We start from the raw sequence: 18,939 nt of genomic DNA on the forward strand, positions 1-18,939 counted from the left end.
GTTTGTGTAGGAATGTCTTCAAGTCAGCATTGACTCCTGGTGACTGCCTAAATAAATTTCTGCAGTTTTCTTGACAAGATTCCAGAAATGATTCACCAGGGCTGAGAGTGAATGCCTGTCCCAAGATTATCCAGCTGGCTTTGTGCCTAAGGTGAAACTAGAACTTGCTGTCTCCCAGTGTCTAGCCTTAATCACTACACTAATATAGCTCTTGATTATAGTATAAGAGATGTAAAACTATTACAAAGCTATCTAGAAGGCATTTATGGAAATGCAATGTAGTAGTCAGGTATTGTTTTAGCTACTGTATAAAGGACCTTGCACCCAGAGGGATTGCTTAATTCAATGTTTCTCAATCTTGGGAACTCTAAGATATGTTGACTTCAACTGGCTCAGGAACTGACTTGTTTGTGCCATTGCCTTAGGTTTTTTTCTATGTAAGAGATCTCAGTTTTTAGTTCCACACAGAATTCCATCAGCTAATTCTTCTCAATATTTTAGTTGCACAGAGGCCGGGGGGAGGGCTGAAGTTCCATATGAATGAATGAACCTTTATTGTCAAAGTACAACTATGTGTACATTGAGATTAGCTGAGCCTCCCTTTGTGCTCCCACCCCCCAACACACAGTGACAACAAACCCTTCATCTTACTACACCATGTGAACCAACTACACCACACACCGGCCTCCCAAGTCAATTCTGCATAAAATTCACAAAAGTTATTTCTCATTCAAAAGCCTAACAGCCCACAGATAAAAGCTGTTTTTCAGCCTGTTGGTGTGGCTGGCTATACTCCTATATCTCCTACCCGATGGTAGGAGAGTAAAGAGATACCGTCCAGGGTGTGAGTCATCCCTGAGAATTTTCCTCACTCTTCCAAGGCAACGAGCCCTGGCGATGTCATCCAGTGGTGTCAGGGGACAGCCCACAATATCTTGTGCTGTACTCACCACCCTCTGTAATACTTTCCTATCTGCGACTGTCAGACCAGCATACCAAACCACAATACCATACGAGAGGATGCTCTCTATAGTAGACCGGTAAAAGAGGGTCATTAGCCATTGTTCTACCCTGTTCTTCCGCAAGACCCTGAGAAAGTGAAGCCTCTGTTGGGCCTTTCTAGCCACCTGGGTTGTATTAACTTTCCAGGTCAGATCTTCACAGAGGTAGACTCCCAGAAATTTAAAGGAGGAAACTCTCTTCACACAGTCCTCCCCGATGTAAAGTGGGGCAGGTTCCTCCTTTTTTCTCCGGAAGTCTAGCACCATCTCCTTCGTCTTGCCGATGTTCAGGTGCAAGTTGTTACTACACCATATGGATAGTTTTTATACCTCCGCCCTGTATGCTGTCTCATCCCCACCTGTAATGAGACCCACCACAGTTGTATCATCTGCGAACTTAATTATTGCAGTGGATGGGTCAGATGATACACAGTCATATGTGTATAAAGAGTACAGGTAGGGGCTAAGCACACAGCCCTGTGGCAAGCTGATGCAAAGCTTCAGGGGGGTGGACAAAGCAGACCCAACCCTCACTGTTTGTAACCAGTCCCTAAGAAAGTCTCGAATCCAATCGCAGATGGCAGGGGAGAATTTCAAGTCAGTCAACTTCTCAATGAGAATGCTCGGCAAAATGGTGTTGAAAGCCGAGCTATAGTCAACAAAAAGCATCCTAACATAACTTCCAGGTTTCTCAAGATGACTTGCTACAGAGTGTAAAGCAGTAGCTATGGCATCATCTGTCGACCTATTTCCCCTATAGGCAAATTGATGTTTATCAAAATCCAGTGGGAGGCATGTCCTGAGATGTTGGAGAACCAATCTTTCGAAGCATTTCATGACTCCAGACGTTAATGCAATAGGTCTATAGTCATTCAGGCACTCAACTGCAGTTTTCTTGGGGACCGGGACTATGGTAGCTGCTTTGAAGCACGATGGTACACATGCTGTTTGCAAGCAGATGTTAAAAATCCTTGTCAGGACCCCTGCTAATTGGTCAGCACAATTCCTAACCACTATCCCCAGCACCCCATCTGGGCCTGCGGCTTTGCTGGGATTCACAGCCTTCAATACAGCTCTCACTTGGTGTTCACACAGGGTGAGTGGCTGAGAATCAAAAGGCCGGCCAGCAGAGACTACGGGGTCTGGTCTTTTTACCTCGTAGCGAGCGAAGAAGATATTCAGCTCCTCAGCCAATGAGGCATCGGTGTTAGCCATGCTCCTCATACTGCCCTTGTAGTTGGTTAAGTGCTGCAGTCCCTGCCATATTTGCCTCGGATCGTTGTCTGCTAAGTGGTTTTCCACCTTGTGTTTATACTGTTGTTTCGCCATCCTAATGCCTCTTCTGAGATTTGCCCTGGCCTCTCTGTATGTGTCCCTGTCCCCTGCCCTAAAGGCAGAATCCCGGGCTCTCAGGAGTGTTCGTATCTCTGCAGTCATCCAGGGTTTACAGTTCCCGTAAACTCTAATGCACTTATCTGTTGTTACACTATCAGTGCATGTTCTAATATAAGAGAGTACGGCATCTGTATATGCATTTAGATCTTGTTCTTCGAATACACTCCAGTCAGTGGTTTCAAAGCAGTCCTGCAACTGGCTGAGAGCACCCACTGGCCAGGTTTTGACCCTTTTTGTGACTGCCTGAGTTCTTTTCCTGAGAGGGACATACTTTGGGCACAACAGGAGTGAAAGATGGTCAGATGTACCCAGGTGGGGGAGAGGGAAAGCTCTGTATGCCTGTTTCAGATTGGAATACACGTGGTCTAAAGTGTTCTTCCCTCTGGTGGAAACTTGCACATATTGTACAAACTTGGGGAGAACTGTCTTCAGACAAATAGTTGCAATTCAAACTCTGAATTACAGTAGCTTTCTGCAGTTAATCATTTCATAGGAACTCCCAAGAAAAAGGTATATAAGTTGGATTGTTCCCCCCACTTATTAACACTAATTAAAACTTGACTTTGAATGTACGAGAAGAATCAGCCCAAGGCCATGTTCCTTACTCCAAACCCAGACCAGAAGGATACCATGATCAATAATATCAAAAACTGCTAAGAGATCAACAAGAGCAAAGATGAATGCACTATACCAATCCTGTTCCCTTCAGAGATTTTTTTTAAGAGTGATCACTAGTGTTCTGGTCCCATACCATACTGAAGGAAAGGTGGAATATAAATCCAACAAAGATAAATAAATATCTCCCAACATAGAGGAACAGCAACACTGTTAATATTAGTAATACAGCATGTCTTTATTATAGTTGCTTTGGATTTATTTTTATGCTACGTTCTTCATGTTTTTGTATGTTTGTATATATTCATGCATATTTATTCAATGCTGCATACAATTCAATAATTAATTGTTCTTATTACACAGTAGTATACTAGTATATGCAGGTGTTCATCACCAACCATATTGATATCAGAATGACACATACTGTGATATCGTTCTCAAATGATTAACTTAAGGGCTTAAGTTAACACATGAGTGTTTCTCATATATCTAAAATCTGCAGACCAAAGTAAGGCTATTCCATGGAATTTTGCCTTTTATCAGCAACCACTGATGCCTTTCTAATTAGAATTTCCTTTGTATATTTGTTACAGAAGTAGATTAATTTAAACAGTCTGTTCAGCTTGCCAGAGGGTACATAGCCAGCAAGCTCATGTTCTGATTTCATTAGCTATAATGTGATTTTTTTTCAACAACAATAAAAAACAAGAATAAAAATTTAGAGTAAATAAAATAAACTAGAACTGGAAAAGGACAAGCATTTATGAATATCAGGTGTAGCTTCAAATAGGTTATATATTTTGTACTATGGAGGTAATTTATAAAATCATAATCACTTTTCTTGAATCTCCTTGTTTCCAAATGAACTCAGATATAAGGTCTAGCAAGCTAGCTGCAATGTTAGGACCTAGAAATCCATATTTAGTAATGCTCATTTTGTTAAAGTTGTTTATTTCATATGCCTATATTTTTCTCAGTTTGTGTTATTGATATATGCTACTATACCCTTTTTAATTTTCCATTGTTTTATTGATGCCCATCTTGAATTTTGGAAAAGGTTAAATTTACTTTCCTATTTTCTTCCTTCTTTTTTTTACCCTTGCATTTCCCTCTCTGTTTTTTCCTCATTATTCCAATTCATTATTGGATCTTGGAGATCAAGATTGTCCATTACCTAATTACAGGGGTATATTGTTTAAAATTATTCCTGTTTACATTTCTCAAAACTTTTGTTAAGTGCCTATATCTCAATAGGAAGTCTGAATTGTTTCCAGCACTCTTCTTAATCACTAAAGCTTAGTCTCTTGACCAGTATATTCCATCTGGTACTATACTTGATCTTAGTCAAAAGACTCGTGCATAACTACTTTGCATAAGATCTTATATTTCCTTTACTTAGATTAAATTAGAGAGGGTCTAATCTAATTCCTAAATTCTATATTCCAGGTATCCCCTTGTGTTCCAAATGCAGTATTAAGCAGTGAATACATGGACCTGTATTACAGCGCATTGGTTGAAGTTATTGTTCTCTCCCACACGTTTGAATTCTTTCCTTGTTGAAGGAAATTACAAATCAATATGATTCAGGATAATCTCACAAAAACTTCCACATCTTGGTTTTTCCAGGAGGCACTCCTAATGATGGATTATGAGCATGCATCCAGCATATTTAAATAATGTATCGAAGATCTTGAAGCCATACAGGACCAATCTGCTCTATGTAGGAATGCAGAGCTGTCAAGCCCTTTTAGAAACCAGCAAGATATTTATGTCACATAACTGTTTCCAAATTTTGAACACTAACTTTAGTATGCTTAAATGGTCCCCTCACAACAGTTTTGGAGAGATGATAACTAATAATCCTCTGTGAGGTGAGACTGTGCATCTCATGAACAAGGGGGACCTGTTATACTTGTAACCTCTGAAAGGACTCAGGGACCTGCCTTATATCCTTGGGAAAACATCCAGGAAATTTTGATCTTTTAAAAATATAATTATTATTATCAGACCAGTATAAATCAGTCTCCTTTTTATAATTTTGTTATGCTGCAAATTATTGATTTGATTTTGATTGACCGAAAAGCCCATTTCAACTGTAATTTTTTTATCTTGCTTTGCTTTTGTTCCTTTTTATTTTTAATTTATGTTCTTGTATGCAATACTGGTCAGTGACTATAATAAACCATAATAAAAATATTCACATCTCATCTGAAACTTCTCTTTGTTATTATTTCCATAATTTCTTGTCCTTTGTTTGTATTGTCCTCTTAATTTAAAGTTAGCTTATGTAAAAGAAATGTGTAAAGACTTAAACAACAATATGCTGTAGGGAGGAGGATGTAGCAAGCTAAATAGGGTGGTATTTACAGTATGTTGTACTTGTCCAAATTTAGAATTTAAGTTCAAGTATTATTAATTTTTCAGACTGTCTGCAAATTTCCTTAAGATTAACTTGCTGATCCATTGGAAAATTTAAAGATAACTGGCTTATTTGTCTAAGCCGTTCAACACATCTTTAAGTCTGCAATTAAGTGTGTTGGTTTTAGCTTCCCATTGTTTGCTGTGCTTTCCTACTCCCTCTTATTTCTTGAGAATAATAAAGTTGTATCAGATCTTTTCTTGCTTTCTCTTCTGCTACTTTTTAAATTTCATATCATATGCATTTTACTCTTGTAATAAAAAACCTGTTTTATTATCTGTTATAAATATGCATCCAATTGTGCCTTACATTGATAGGGAGGAAAAAGGCAATGCTGAAGATGGATTAATTTCCACAAGATGGTTTCTAAGTTGCAAACCCCATTTTGCTAAAAATAGCATATTTATTTTTATACCAAAAAAAAATTTCTTTACAGGAGCATCTCTGAATAATATTAAATAGCCAGCCGGACTTCCTAAAATATAAGTAATCTGGATTGTTTTTCTTGCTTTGTAGGTTGCGTGAGTGTAGTCTCTATAATACAGCAGCTTTCTCAAGTCCACAACTCTACAGTAAAAGCAACTCTGGAAAGATTCTGTACCTACTTACCTGGTAAAAAACAATATGCACTACATATACCAATTAGTTTGTTTACATGCTTATGATATGATATACAATATTGCACTTGTTATAATTAGTTACAGATATTTTGAATTAATGAAAAGTAATAATTTATCTCAGAGTGGCTCTCAATTCATCCTTCTCTAAAGAAACAATTAAGGAATTTCATCATCCCAAGCAACCTGCCTTTTGTGAAAATCTTTCTAGGGCTCTCTTGTTCTAGAAAGGGAGGATGTTGATCTTGTCAGAGATATCCAGAAACCTGGAACCTAGAACCAGTTATCTGTATAAAAGGGATAAAGTGTTTTTAAGTCTAAAAAAAAGACAACATGTCAAGCACCAGAGAAATCAGGAGATCCAAGCAGTTCAAATGGGTATAAAGATTTATTGCAAGGTTAAGCTCTCTATAGGAATCTAAACTAACAGCCATAGGAAATTGGGGTAGACAAGGGTAGAAGGAATTCAAGATAGGATGGACTTAGATCTCTTATGGGCATGAAGGGACTCATGACTGATGCCGTGTTTGACCCCTCCCTTGGGCTCAGCCTAGTCATCTCCTACATAGTATGTGAAAATGACTGAGACAAATGCCACCCTAATTTACTGAAGTATAAGAAGAAGGAAGAGATATATCATAATTCTGTGCCATGATGCTCACACTTATTCATCCAATCTTTAATTGATACAAGTATCTAAACAAGCAAAGAAAAGAAAATTTTATCATGTAGGCCAATGTATAATTCAGCGAAATTCAACGTTGGCAACTTTAAACTTGTGGAATTTAAACTCACAGAATTCCTACTCAGCATGAAGTCCACAAGTCTTAAAGTTGCTAAGGCTGGACACCCTTGGTATAATTGATAAAGTGAGAGACACAGTTTTAATTATAATAGGAAAAACAAGAATATATTTTCTCATTAAAAGGAACAGAAATTCAACTAGATACATTGAAATCTAAATAATAATTGCAAGATATACCTGAGCACTAATATTTCATAAAAGGCTGTGCTTTTAAAACCATCTAGATTGTAGGACTTTGCTTTTTATATCTCTTTGCTGCCATATTGCAACTGAACATTAATTCCATCCACTATAATAACTAATAGGACAAATAAAGTTCCCAAGACCCTCATGTTAGACCTCCTACTTGCTTTCTTTCACATTTATATTATTGTCAAACTAGAATCCTCTAATGGGAGATGGTGACATATTTATTTCCTGCTTTTTTATTGAAAAGTTTTTCAATACATTTTATCTTTAACAATCCCTCCCCCCCACCCCCCACCCAACCCTTCCAAGCCCTCCCTAACCCTCCCCCCTCCCCTTCCCCCCTCCCCCATCCCCGACTTCCCAGAGCTAAATACAAGGTATAAAAGTAAAAACAATCATAAACAACCATATGCTAACAACAATAAACTATTAAGTCTATCGCACTCTAGCTCATATAAAATAACTACAAGCAATACTAATATCACATCAAAACTTATACAAATGCTAAATGAAACTTTTTGGTCCCATATTTGTTCTGGATGTAATCAATCCACTTTTTCCACTCCATAATATAACGTTGTTGCAAATGGTCTTTCAAATAAGCCGATATCTTTGCCATTTCCGCCAGGTCAGAAACTTTTAAAGTCCATTCTTCTATAGTCGGCAGTTCCTCCTTCTTACAATATTGACCTACTAAAAGTCTTGCTGCCGTAATTAAGTTCAACATCAACTTAGTGTCCACAACAGTAGTATCCGTAATTATGCCCAATAAAAACAATTGCGGACAAAACTTTATCCTTTGCTTAAATATCTTCTGCATATTCCACCAGATTTTAATCCAAAAAGCTTTAACCTTTTTACAGGTCCACCATATATGAAAGTACGTTGCATCTTCGCCACCACACCTCCAACATTTAGGTTGATAGTTCGGATACATACTTGCGAGCTTTTTAGGATCTAAATGCCACCTATAAAACATTTTATAAAAGTTCTCTCTTAAATTTTGGGCTTGCGTAAATTTTACGTTCCTCACCCAGATCTTTTCCCAAGTATCCATTGTGATAACTTCTTGAATATTCTGAGCCCACTTTATCATACAAATTTATTTCCTGCTTGTATTTCATTGCTAATTTTTTTGCAGTGCAAATGTCTAGTTTCAGTAATTGTTAACAGTAATTGATATAATTTCCACAGATGAGTTTCAGAGAAATATGATCAAAGTTTTAAAAAGTATTGAGCCACATATATTATTTGTGGGATACAAAGTTGCCAAGAGTCACTCAGAGCAAACTATCAGAGCAAACTGGTCCACTTGGTTATTTAAGCAATGTGTTCATCTTAGCAGTGGAAAGGCACAGAGACTATAGCACCAACTCTAAAACCATATTGAATAGTTTTTGCAAAATTACCTGTCTCTGGTAGCATGCATGGTGGTCCACCAAATATACCACTACTGATCCTTTCTAGCAATCAGTATGAGGTTGTTCCTGGAGATAATGTAGACAAAAATGCTTTTTCAGTGAAATTCAACTAGTATTTGTGCTGATACTGGGGACTATGTAAAGAAAAGCAAGAACTTTGAGTACATTTTAATGATATGAATGGATATAGCCCTAGACACTCACATAGGATTTAATTTCACTGTTCATAAGAAATAACCTTTTCATAAGCAAAAGGAAAACCAGCAAATTTATGCCTTATCATAGAAATTGTTTTTGATGTTGCAGACTGATGATACTTTGTGAGCAATTTGTCCTGGCAGGAATGTATACATCTTGCTATTGTAGCCATACCTAATTGCTTCTTATCTTACTAAATCTGCAATGTTTTCATTGAGTAATTAATTAAAAGTGATTTTCTTCTTTTTCAGAGGCCCAGAACATATTATTATTATGACTGAAAAATGGCTATTGGGAATATTAATTGCTGAGGCCAAGACTGCACAGCAGTTTGGTTTATTTTTGAAATTTAGCTTTGCAACTTCCCTGTAATTTCAAATAAATAAGAAATTAGTAAAGGTTTATTTTCTTATAAGGGACGAAGTCAAGGGAAATTGCCTCATAAATGCACTTATATTGAAGATGGCTCTGAAAAGAAAAAGAGCTATTGAAATACAATTGTTTTTTTAGTTAATAACAACTAATTAATTAGTGTGCCAATAAATTATTGCCAGACAGCTTTAATTACAATAAAATTTAAATTATTTATTTTGAGTATGTTAGGCACAAGATAAATTGTTCAAAGTTGCCCAACAAGCTTAATTAAATCAGTTTAAAACCTTAGTTCACAGCCAGAAAATCTGTCATTGCTTATATATTTTTTATAATAATTTTTGTGGCATTTAATAATAATAATAAAGTTGGAAGGTACTTTGGAGGTCATCTAGTCCAACCCCTTGCTCAGGCAGGAAACACTATACCATTTCAGACAAATGGCTGTCCAACTTCCAGTGTTGGAGCATTCACAGCTTCTGGAGGCAGATTGTTCCGCTGGTTAATTATTCTAATTGTCAGAAAATGTCTCCTTAGTTCTAAGTTGCTTCTCTCTTTGGTTAGCTTCCAGCAGTGGCTTCTTTTCCTGCCTTCAGGTGCTTTGGAGAATAGCTTGACTCCCTCTTCTTTGTGGCAGCCCCTGAGATATTGGAACACTGCTATTATGTCACTCCTCGTTCTTCTCTTCATTCGAGTAGACATACCCAATTCCAGCAGCCGTTCCTTATATGTTTTAGTCTCCAGTCCCCTTATCATTTTTGTTGCTCTTCTCTGTAGTCTTTCTAGAGTCTCAACACCTTTTTTACATTGTGGTGACCAAAACTGGATGCAGTATTCCAAGTGTGTCCTTACCAAGGCATTGTAAGTTGATATTAACACTTCACGTGATCTTGATTCTATCCCTCTGTTAATTCAGCCTAGCACTGTGTTGGCTTTTTTGGCAGCTGCAGCACACTGCTGGCTCATATTTAAGTGATTGTCCACTAGGATTCTGAGATCCCTCTCACAATTACTACTATTGAGCAAGGTACCACCTATACTATAACTGTGCATTTGGTTTTTCTTGCTTAAATGTAGAACCTTACTTTTTCACCATAGAATTTCATTTTTTTAGATGGCACCCAATGTTCAAGTCTGTCCAGATCCTCCTGTATCTTAAGCCTATCTTCTGGAGTGCTGGCTATTCCTGCCAGCTTGGTGTGATCCGCAAATCTGATGAGTTCCCCATCTGTCCCCTCATCCTAATCATTGATGAAGATGTTGAAGAGCACTGGGCCTAGAATTATATGAAGATGAGAGCAGGTTGATCTTGCTCCTACTATCACATCCATTTTGCTATATAAATATTAATGTTGACTTCTTCAGTAATTTAGAATCTTATGTCTTAAACCAGGGCTTTTCAAACTGGTTCCTACAATTCTGAAAATTTGATTTGGTTCCATGGAAGATTAACTGCAAAACACACACACATGCATAGACAAAAGTTTATGAAACACAGCCAATTTTCCGTCATTACAGCTTTGCTTCTTGATCAGGGTTCTGGATTTTTTTACAAAAATTACTAGATCCCACAATCTGAAAATGTTTGTTAACACTTGACCTAGAGCACATACAAACTTTTAATGTACAATAGGTTCCCATTTTCAGACTGTCATTGTAGCATACGGATGAATAGCCAAGTCAGAAAGGACACGCATACTGGGACCAATGTGGTCCCATTTGCCCATTCATACAATATTTTCAGTATCTACTAGAAACAAACAAAAGGGCTACTCAATCTTATCTGGGAACTTTCTATGACATCTTTTTGACTTCTGTTATAAAAGCACAGTGCAGTAGAATAACTTTTCCTTTCAGCTAGAAGGATGAGTAAATATCTTATGAATGCTCATTTTTTTTCAATATATGTTTTTCCAGAAACATTCCACCTACAAGGTATTTGTTTTTTGCTTGCTGAAATATATGGACCAAAGATTATTAAATTGTAAGTATGAATGACAACAAATAAATAACTATTGCTATGTCATGCATAATTAACGTTTGTCCTATACAACCATCGTAGATGGCATACTCTGGCCTTATTAATCAAATAATGCCCCTGATAGAACCAGGAGGTCTTTGGCATATCCTGCCAAGATTCATACAGCCCCTCATCCTGCCCTAATGTAGAATGCAAGAACTGGCTCTTTTCCCAGGACTTGGACTAGAGTGGATGGCAGGCTTTTTGTGAATTGTTTGATCTGCGAGATGATAGGGTTTTTAACATTCATAGATATATCCCAAGATTTCTTATGGGATTCCTCTCCTGTGCTTTTATCTAGTATAGATCCAGTCCAATAAATCTGTCTAATCTATTTACACTATTTAGTGTAATGGTTAGACGTTGGCTTAGATATGAAATCTGGGCCAAATACTCTCAGCCTCACCCATTTCACAGGGTTGTTGTGGGAAAATAGGAGGAGCAAAGAGTGTTAGATATGCTCACTGCTTTGTTACATGCAGTAATAAAGGCAGGATAAAAATCTAACAAACAATAAATAGTAGAGTGCTGCTGTTTAGTGCATACTTTTGTATTTATTAAAATGTCACTGCTCCAGAAGGAATTCAGTCTAAAAGCTGAGAAATGTACCCCAAGATTTCCATTCAGATTCATCTTGCCCCCAAATTCATAGGGCTCACAAATAAGTCCTGTTAAAATTAGCCCTTAAAACCTGAGTTATTCCTCATGTCTTGTTGTTTTATCCAGATTTTCTTTTTATACACCACTGGGCCTTGAGCCAATCAGAACCAGGCTGCGGACTTGGCAGGCAAGAGTGTATGTGCATCCCCTCTTGTGCGAGCAGTGTGCGAGTGCGTGTGCACATGCTCCATTTGTGCTCACTCACCAGAACAATTCCCTTCCCCCCCCATCCACAAAGGTGGAAAGGTTGGGGAACTCTGTTCTAGGCAATATATTTATTTATTTATTTATTTTATTTATTTTAATTCCATTTATATCCCGCCCTTCTCCGAAGACTCAGGGCGGCTTACAAGCTTAGCAGTAGCCTTCATTCTATGTATATGCCTGCTTATTAGGGCTTTCATACACACCCCAAGCGACATTATTACAAAGTCAGCTTAATTGCCCCCAACAATCTGGGTCCTCATTTTACCTACCTCGGAAGGATGGAAGGCTGAGTCAACCTTGAGCCTGGTGGGATGCGAACCTGCACTAATTGCAGGCAGCTGGTGTTACTTAAGGAGGCATTAGCCCACTGCTCCACCAAGGCTTAAATGTATGTATGTATATAAAACATTAGGTATATACACTGCCTTGAGCCATTCATACAGATTGAGGTGGTCTATATATTAAATTAATTAATAGCAAATGCATTTCTTCATATAAGTTTAGCTGCACTTCTCAACCGGCCTGAAAAGAATCTAATTCCAACAGATTCTGCTGTTCGAATTATTGGTGGAAATAAATCCCAAAGGTGCTTTTCCAAAAAGAAACTGGACTTTCTTTAAAAAAACATTTAGCTTCTCATCCAAGAAATTTCTTCAGTTCTAACTGACTAGTGGAGAATGGAAAGATTGGGAATTTATCAGAGTGTAAATAGATGTGGAATCTTCTTGAAAGAATTGTAAGGAGATAGTAGGTGTCATACCCTTTCCCCTCTGTTGAAAGAGGGCTGTTCAATTTTAACATAAGATATTAAAATTAATGTATGTTAAAATTAATCTATATTAAAAGTCAGTTAGAACTGAAGTAACTTCTTGGATAAGAAGCAAACCATTTTTGACACCAGTGAGACTAGCCAAAATGTTTAAAAATACTTCAAATGTGTGTTGGAAATGTAACCAAAGACAAGGTACTTACTACTATATCTGGTGGTCATGTCCTACAGCTAAAAGGTTTTGGCTTAAGATACATTTATGGTTGGAGAAGATGATTAAAAAACAAATAGAATTTAAGCCAGAATTGTTTCTGTTAGGAATGATAGGCCCCAACTATGAGAAAGAGAGCGGATACTTAATGTTACATGTATTGACAGCAACGAGAATTATATATACCCAATATTGGAAAAATGAAAGGTTACCAACTGAAGAAGTATTAATCAAGAAAATATTGGATTGTGCAGAAATGGATAGATTAATTTTAGAGATTAAAGAGAAAGAGCATTCAGTTTACTATAGAACTTGGAATAAATTCTATCAATGGCTAGATAAGTGAGTTAGAGAGAAAGGAATGTCATATGCAATTTTGAATTTATTTGAGTAACAAAAATACTATACATTGAAAATTTAGTATTGTTTATGACAATCTATTATACCTATCATTATTATCAATTATTAGCTTTATTACTTTTATTTATATATATATTTACCCAGACAATACGCTGTTTGCCAAATATTGAATGTTATTGGGGGAAACCCCAACCCTCACCCCCAACTTTTCCTGTACCCTAACCCAAATTCTTATCCCCTTACCCCCCCCTTAACCTTATAAAAACTACTAAAAAATTTCAAAAAAAAAAAGAAGCAAAATATTTTCAAAGAAAAAAGCCATGAAAATCCAGTAGCCTTTTGGAAAAGTATCCTTGGGACAACTATGACTTGGATGATTGAGAATCTCCATAGGCCGAAACAAATATTTGTGGTCAACTAAAGGGATCAGTCTAGGAAAACCTCTGTGAAAGGCACAAAACTTTGTACCACTGCAATTACTATTAGAAGCTGCAATTGATTCATGCATAGACAAGAGATTCTGACATATGTGCTGGGTTATGAAGCCTGATTGTCTTTTACTGATTCTTGCCTTTCGTCAAATTGTTTTGATTTCTGTGTCTACACTTCAGTCTACAACAATAGAGCAAACAAATAAATAATCCAGCATCTGTCTCAAGAAGTTGCAATAGAAATATGGAAATGTTTAACATTAATAATTAATTAAGAGAAATAAATAATTTTGGTATATGCAGTACAATAGACTTGTACATTTCATTCATTCCAAGCCATATTATCTGTTTTGCTTTAGGGATAAATTAGAGGCAGAAGCTTCCTGTATGTTCCACTTCAAAATATTGCATCCAGAAGCAAATCAGGTTGTTTGGCTCTTCAAATGGGCTGGTCTGCAGTGTTGTGATCATAATTTGCACTATTGGCAGGAGGAATATGTGTACTAGCTCTGAAGCCTCCATGCAAAGGCAAAACGAGGGCCCAAGCAAATAGTGGATAAACATACAAAAGCTCTATGACTGGTATTTCCATAGTATTTAACTTTGGATAATTTTCAAGTGCCAATAGTATTTTCCTTATCTTTCCAAAAGTTAATTAAATCTATTAGCCTATAAGTAGTCTTCTCCAGATAAAAATGTTGTGTAGGAGATTTAATATATGCATGTGTAAAATTTGTATAGGATTCGGAATCATTCAACCCATTGGGAGCTATAGAAAGCCCAAGTTCACCTCAAATGAGAGTAAACGTGTTATTCTAAATTTTGGAACTTCTGATCATCCTTGCAAAATTATTCTAGCCAAATTAGTTAGCAGGTAAATTTATGCAGCTTTTCTTTGTTGCCACCTTTAATAAACCTACCTTTGTTTTCACTTTTAAAGCTAGCATTTCAACATCTCGAAAAGTAATGTAATATCTTTTCACATAAAAATTAAAGTCATTTAAACTCTGTGACTATGTAGAGACTTTTTACAGTTTTATGGAACCTAAAGAAAATATTTCTATGTATTTATTTAAATTCTGAAGAAAATTCTTATACATGGTGGCTAAGAGTTAACACTGATTTGATGACATACAAGCAATTGGTCAATTTAAAAAATTACATGTATTTAACAATAAATCAGAGTAAAAATTATGAGGGCATTTCACTGAGTACAGCTTTGCATAAAATTTGCTGAAGCAAATACAATCAATGAATTCAGAATTTTCCATTATGTACATTATGTAAAGCAGTATTCAAGATCCAAGAAAAAAAATACTAGCTTAAGATCAAATTGGCTATTGTAACATAGACTTAATTTAGTAAATACAAAATGTATCTTTTCACTGGTAAGGAACTATTATGACCTAATACCTGAAAACAAAAACTGCCTTTCTTTTAGGGTAGAAACCAAAATGAATGCCGATGTGATATGCCATTCCATTCATGTGTGTAAAAAGAAAGCAGGTCAACCATACTGTCATCTATACCCTCCTCCTAAGGTGAGTTTCACTTGAGCTTAAAATAAGAGAAGGTATAATTTATTTCGCTTTTTAAAATAATTGATCTAGAGAGGACAGAATCTATGAGCTTTTCTCCAACTCTCAAACTCACTGATGGATCAATGATTAGGTTTTAAAATGTAAATACCTCCATGGTTGTTTAAGCCACCAATAATCAACAGCATCCAACTGGATACCTTTCCTAGTGTGTTGCTCAACTCTTGTCTTATTGCATCATCATGACTATATCATGTCATTTTAATTGTAACCCGTGCTTACTCCAATGTGTGAATGATATCCTTATTTTATCCTTATTTAATATTTGGAACAATCTTATATGTTTAAGTAAGCTAAAGGTTAGATAAACTCAAGGTTCTTTAATGGTAGTCATAATCAATCAAATATATAAACTTTGGTCTCCTGCATGATTGTCAAACCAGCAATAGTAGCCTGGTTTATGAATTATTGTATGTAAGTCTATTAAAAGTCACAGAGTTGGGCTCTATTAAACATCAGAAACAAACCATGTAATATGTAGTAGCCACTATGTCATTTTTTTAAAATAAAGGACAAAATGTTCATTCAAAATGTCCTTTGTATTGAGAATTGCTCTATGACAAATTGCCCTGATGAAAGTAAATTGGTGGCCCAATTGTAAGGATAAACTGTGTGCTCAGCTTAGTATCAGGAACCTGACAATGGGAATTAAATTGCTTAAAAGGTGATTAAAGGTGTAGTCCCTCATTACTAATTATTTTAGTACCTATTTTCTATGTGATGTTGGATCTGAGAAAGGACATTTCTTTTATAGAACACTGACTATTTCATTCTATAAAGAATTAATTATTCATCTTATTTAACAATGGCTCCATTTGAAAAAGGATGGGATAATTTCCATTTTTTGAGAATATTAAACCTTCTCAGATCAGCAAAGGTAAAAGAAAGATGAGCTCATTGCTGCATGACTGAATCACTTTTAAAAAGAGCTTAAAATCAACAGCTTCTATTTGTAACAATTACAATTCCATGTTCAGAAATAATCATTCTCCATAAGAGTCACCTTTATACATAATTTTCAAGCTTTCTGAAAGTAAATGCTAACTTACTGTAATTAATTTCAGTGTGATATTGAAATATTGTATTGGAATTAAATCTGTGTGGCTTATAAGCACTCATATGGTGCATAAGTAAAATTTGGAGAATGGATGCAAGATTTAAGAGTTTGATAACACTTTAATTCCATTTTTATACTTCAAACTCCTCTAAAGTATTAGGTATACAAACTTTGCAAGTAGGATGAGAATTTTTATTCTCCTGATTTTGCTTGTGGCTAGAGTTATCCTACAAGCATTCTAGTTTATTCTTAGACATTGAAGTGACATTTGAAAGACATCCCATGCAGTATGAAAATGTTAAATAGAATAAAATAAAACAAGGTTCTAAAGGATGTGAAGACAGTAACAATGAGGATGAAGCAACAAATAATTTGGGATAAAATTCTGTTTAATCTGAGAATGGCATGGCATGGTATGGCGTAGCATGATAGACAAATTCTGTCTACGTATTATTATATAGGTCATGAGAACAAGCCAGCAAGTACTCTTTGATATCCAAGATTTGCTCTGTTAAATTCACCCCATGCTTCAATAGCAGATCTTGGACACTTTTTGTCGTTGTTCCATGTCTCTCCTACAGTGTGTGTTGCATAGATTTTATACATATAGTTGTGCAGGTATGCAAATGAGTAACTTCCAGTTAAAAAGGCTCTGCTGTTGGTGAGATAGCTAACTAAACATAATCCTTACAGTATATCTAACTGTGTTTACAAAGCACTATAGGAATGAAACATTATAATGGGCAAGTCATATCTTTTATTTACATAATTTAGGAGCAACGTTCCCAGCACAAAAGATGAGCCATTGTTGGCAACTGACATAAGAAATAATTCCTCTAATCTTTACTACTAGTGGAATGCAAGTTTATGTCAAAACAAGGGGTGATGGAAAGAGGTTAGTCTGGCTATCCAATAAAAATGGATAATAGAGATTATGATACTTGACCTTGTGTTTGTGTTGTATGATGATGTTTACCATCATTTTTGCAGAACACATTTAAAACAATGATTAAAATACAGTGTATTTTCAGACATATTTTAGTACCAAAAAGGACTCTTTTGATCCTTTTCCCCAAACTCAGAAATATCTACTGATATTTATAGAAACTCTCTTACTGTTCAGATGCTCCATAGTAATTTCAGCAATAAATATATAATAACATAAATCTTCAGTGTAAAGCGCACTTAAATTTCAAGCTTCTGTGTATATATAATAACCCCATTTTGCTGTTGTTTATGTAGATTACAAAAAAACCCTTCCAATCTATAGCCCAACCCCCAACTTTTCAAGTCCCATACATAGAAGAAATTGGAACAGAGTAATGTTTTGAAGGAAACTTCAAATTTAGTGACCCTAAATGTATAGTTTTTATTTTATGAAAAATAGAATATTCAGGAAATGAAATATGTTAAATAACCACTTTGATTTGTATTCAAGCCCCAAATGCACACTCATATTAAAAGCAAAAATCACTGCAAAATTAAAACACCAAGCTCATTAATAAATGCAAAATTCATAAATATATCCAAAAGGGAGCTATTAAAACAGAATAAAATAAAATATAAGTCAACATATAAGAGGATATAAGAGAAAATTCTTCCTGCTTCAAGATGGCGGACGTGCTTGTTCGAGCTCCGTGAGCTCCGTGAGTCCCAGCTATGAGGCGTCCCTTTGGAGCCCCTCAGGAGCCTTCGGGCTGCCTGGGATGTGGATTGGGGGGACGAGGCAGCTAGTGGCTGATGAAAACGGGCAGAGAACAGTTGGTAACCTGCGAGCTCTTTCATCTGTTTGCCTTTGTTTGCCTTCTGCCTTCTGCCGCTTGCTGCTTGCCGCTTGCCGCTTGCCTTCTCCGGACCGCCTCTCAGCTGTTTGTGGCCGCCTCCGGCGTTCCCTGTTGTTCCCTGCTGTGCCGGACCAGCTGGGCTGCTTGCTGTTCTCAGGTTGTTCCTGGTCGGCGAGGAGGTCGAGGAGGACGCTTGTGGGTTCATTTGGGGCGGCAGTGATGGCGGCGGCGGCGTGGGCGGCGGCCTCGGCGCTGGCGGCGGCAGTTTCTCGGGCTGCGCTCGGTGGCGGCGTTTCTTGCTTCCCCGAGCCGTTTCGGGCCGCCCTTAACATCTTCGGGCTGCCTCTGGTTGCCGAGAGAGACGCCTGCGGGTCCGGCTTGGCGGCGGCGATGGCGGCGACGGCGTGGGCGTTGGCGTTGCCGCTGGTAGCGGCGTCTCCTGGGGCCGCATTCGACGGCAGAGATGGCCTGCATCCGGCGACGACGACGACGGCAGCAGTGGGCTCTGGCCGTTCTCAGCGACCAGCACTAAGCGGTGGCATTCCTGGGGCCTCCTGGCCCGAGTGGCAACACTGGACCTGTTTTTGGGCCACTTCGGCGGCATCAGTGTTTTCTGGCCTATTTGGGCCGCTTGTGGAGGCCAGTGACTGGCTGCGATGTTTCTGGGGCTCTTGGCCCCTCTCGCCGGCGGTGGTGCTTCCATCTTACCCCAGACTGCATCAGGCTGCTTTTAGTGACGCTATCGTCCTCGGGCCGTTCTGGCGGCGGAGAGGGCGACTGAGAGTTATCCTAGCGGCGATGATGTTTCCT

General features: G+C 37.3%; 1 protein-coding gene across 1 annotated transcript in view; it reads left to right on the forward strand.

Moving 5' to 3' along the window:
* AOAH (acyloxyacyl hydrolase) overlaps nt 1-18,939 on the forward strand; it is a gene marked incomplete at its 3' end in the record, with an annotated part of 107,575 nt that overhangs the window by 23,076 nt on the left and 65,560 nt on the right. Inside the window, exons 3-5 of the mRNA XM_081346233.1 lie at nt 5,947-6,042; nt 10,950-11,016; nt 15,132-15,231. Coding sequence (XP_081202359.1) covers nt 5,947-6,042; nt 10,950-11,016; nt 15,132-15,231 — 263 coding nt within the window. The remainder of the gene's footprint in view (nt 1-5,946; nt 6,043-10,949; nt 11,017-15,131; nt 15,232-18,939) is intronic.

The sequence above is a fragment of the Vipera berus genome (genome assembly GCF_964194415.1).
Source record: "Vipera berus genome assembly, chromosome: Z".
In the NCBI taxonomy this organism is placed as follows: Eukaryota; Metazoa; Chordata; class Lepidosauria; order Squamata; family Viperidae; genus Vipera; species Vipera berus.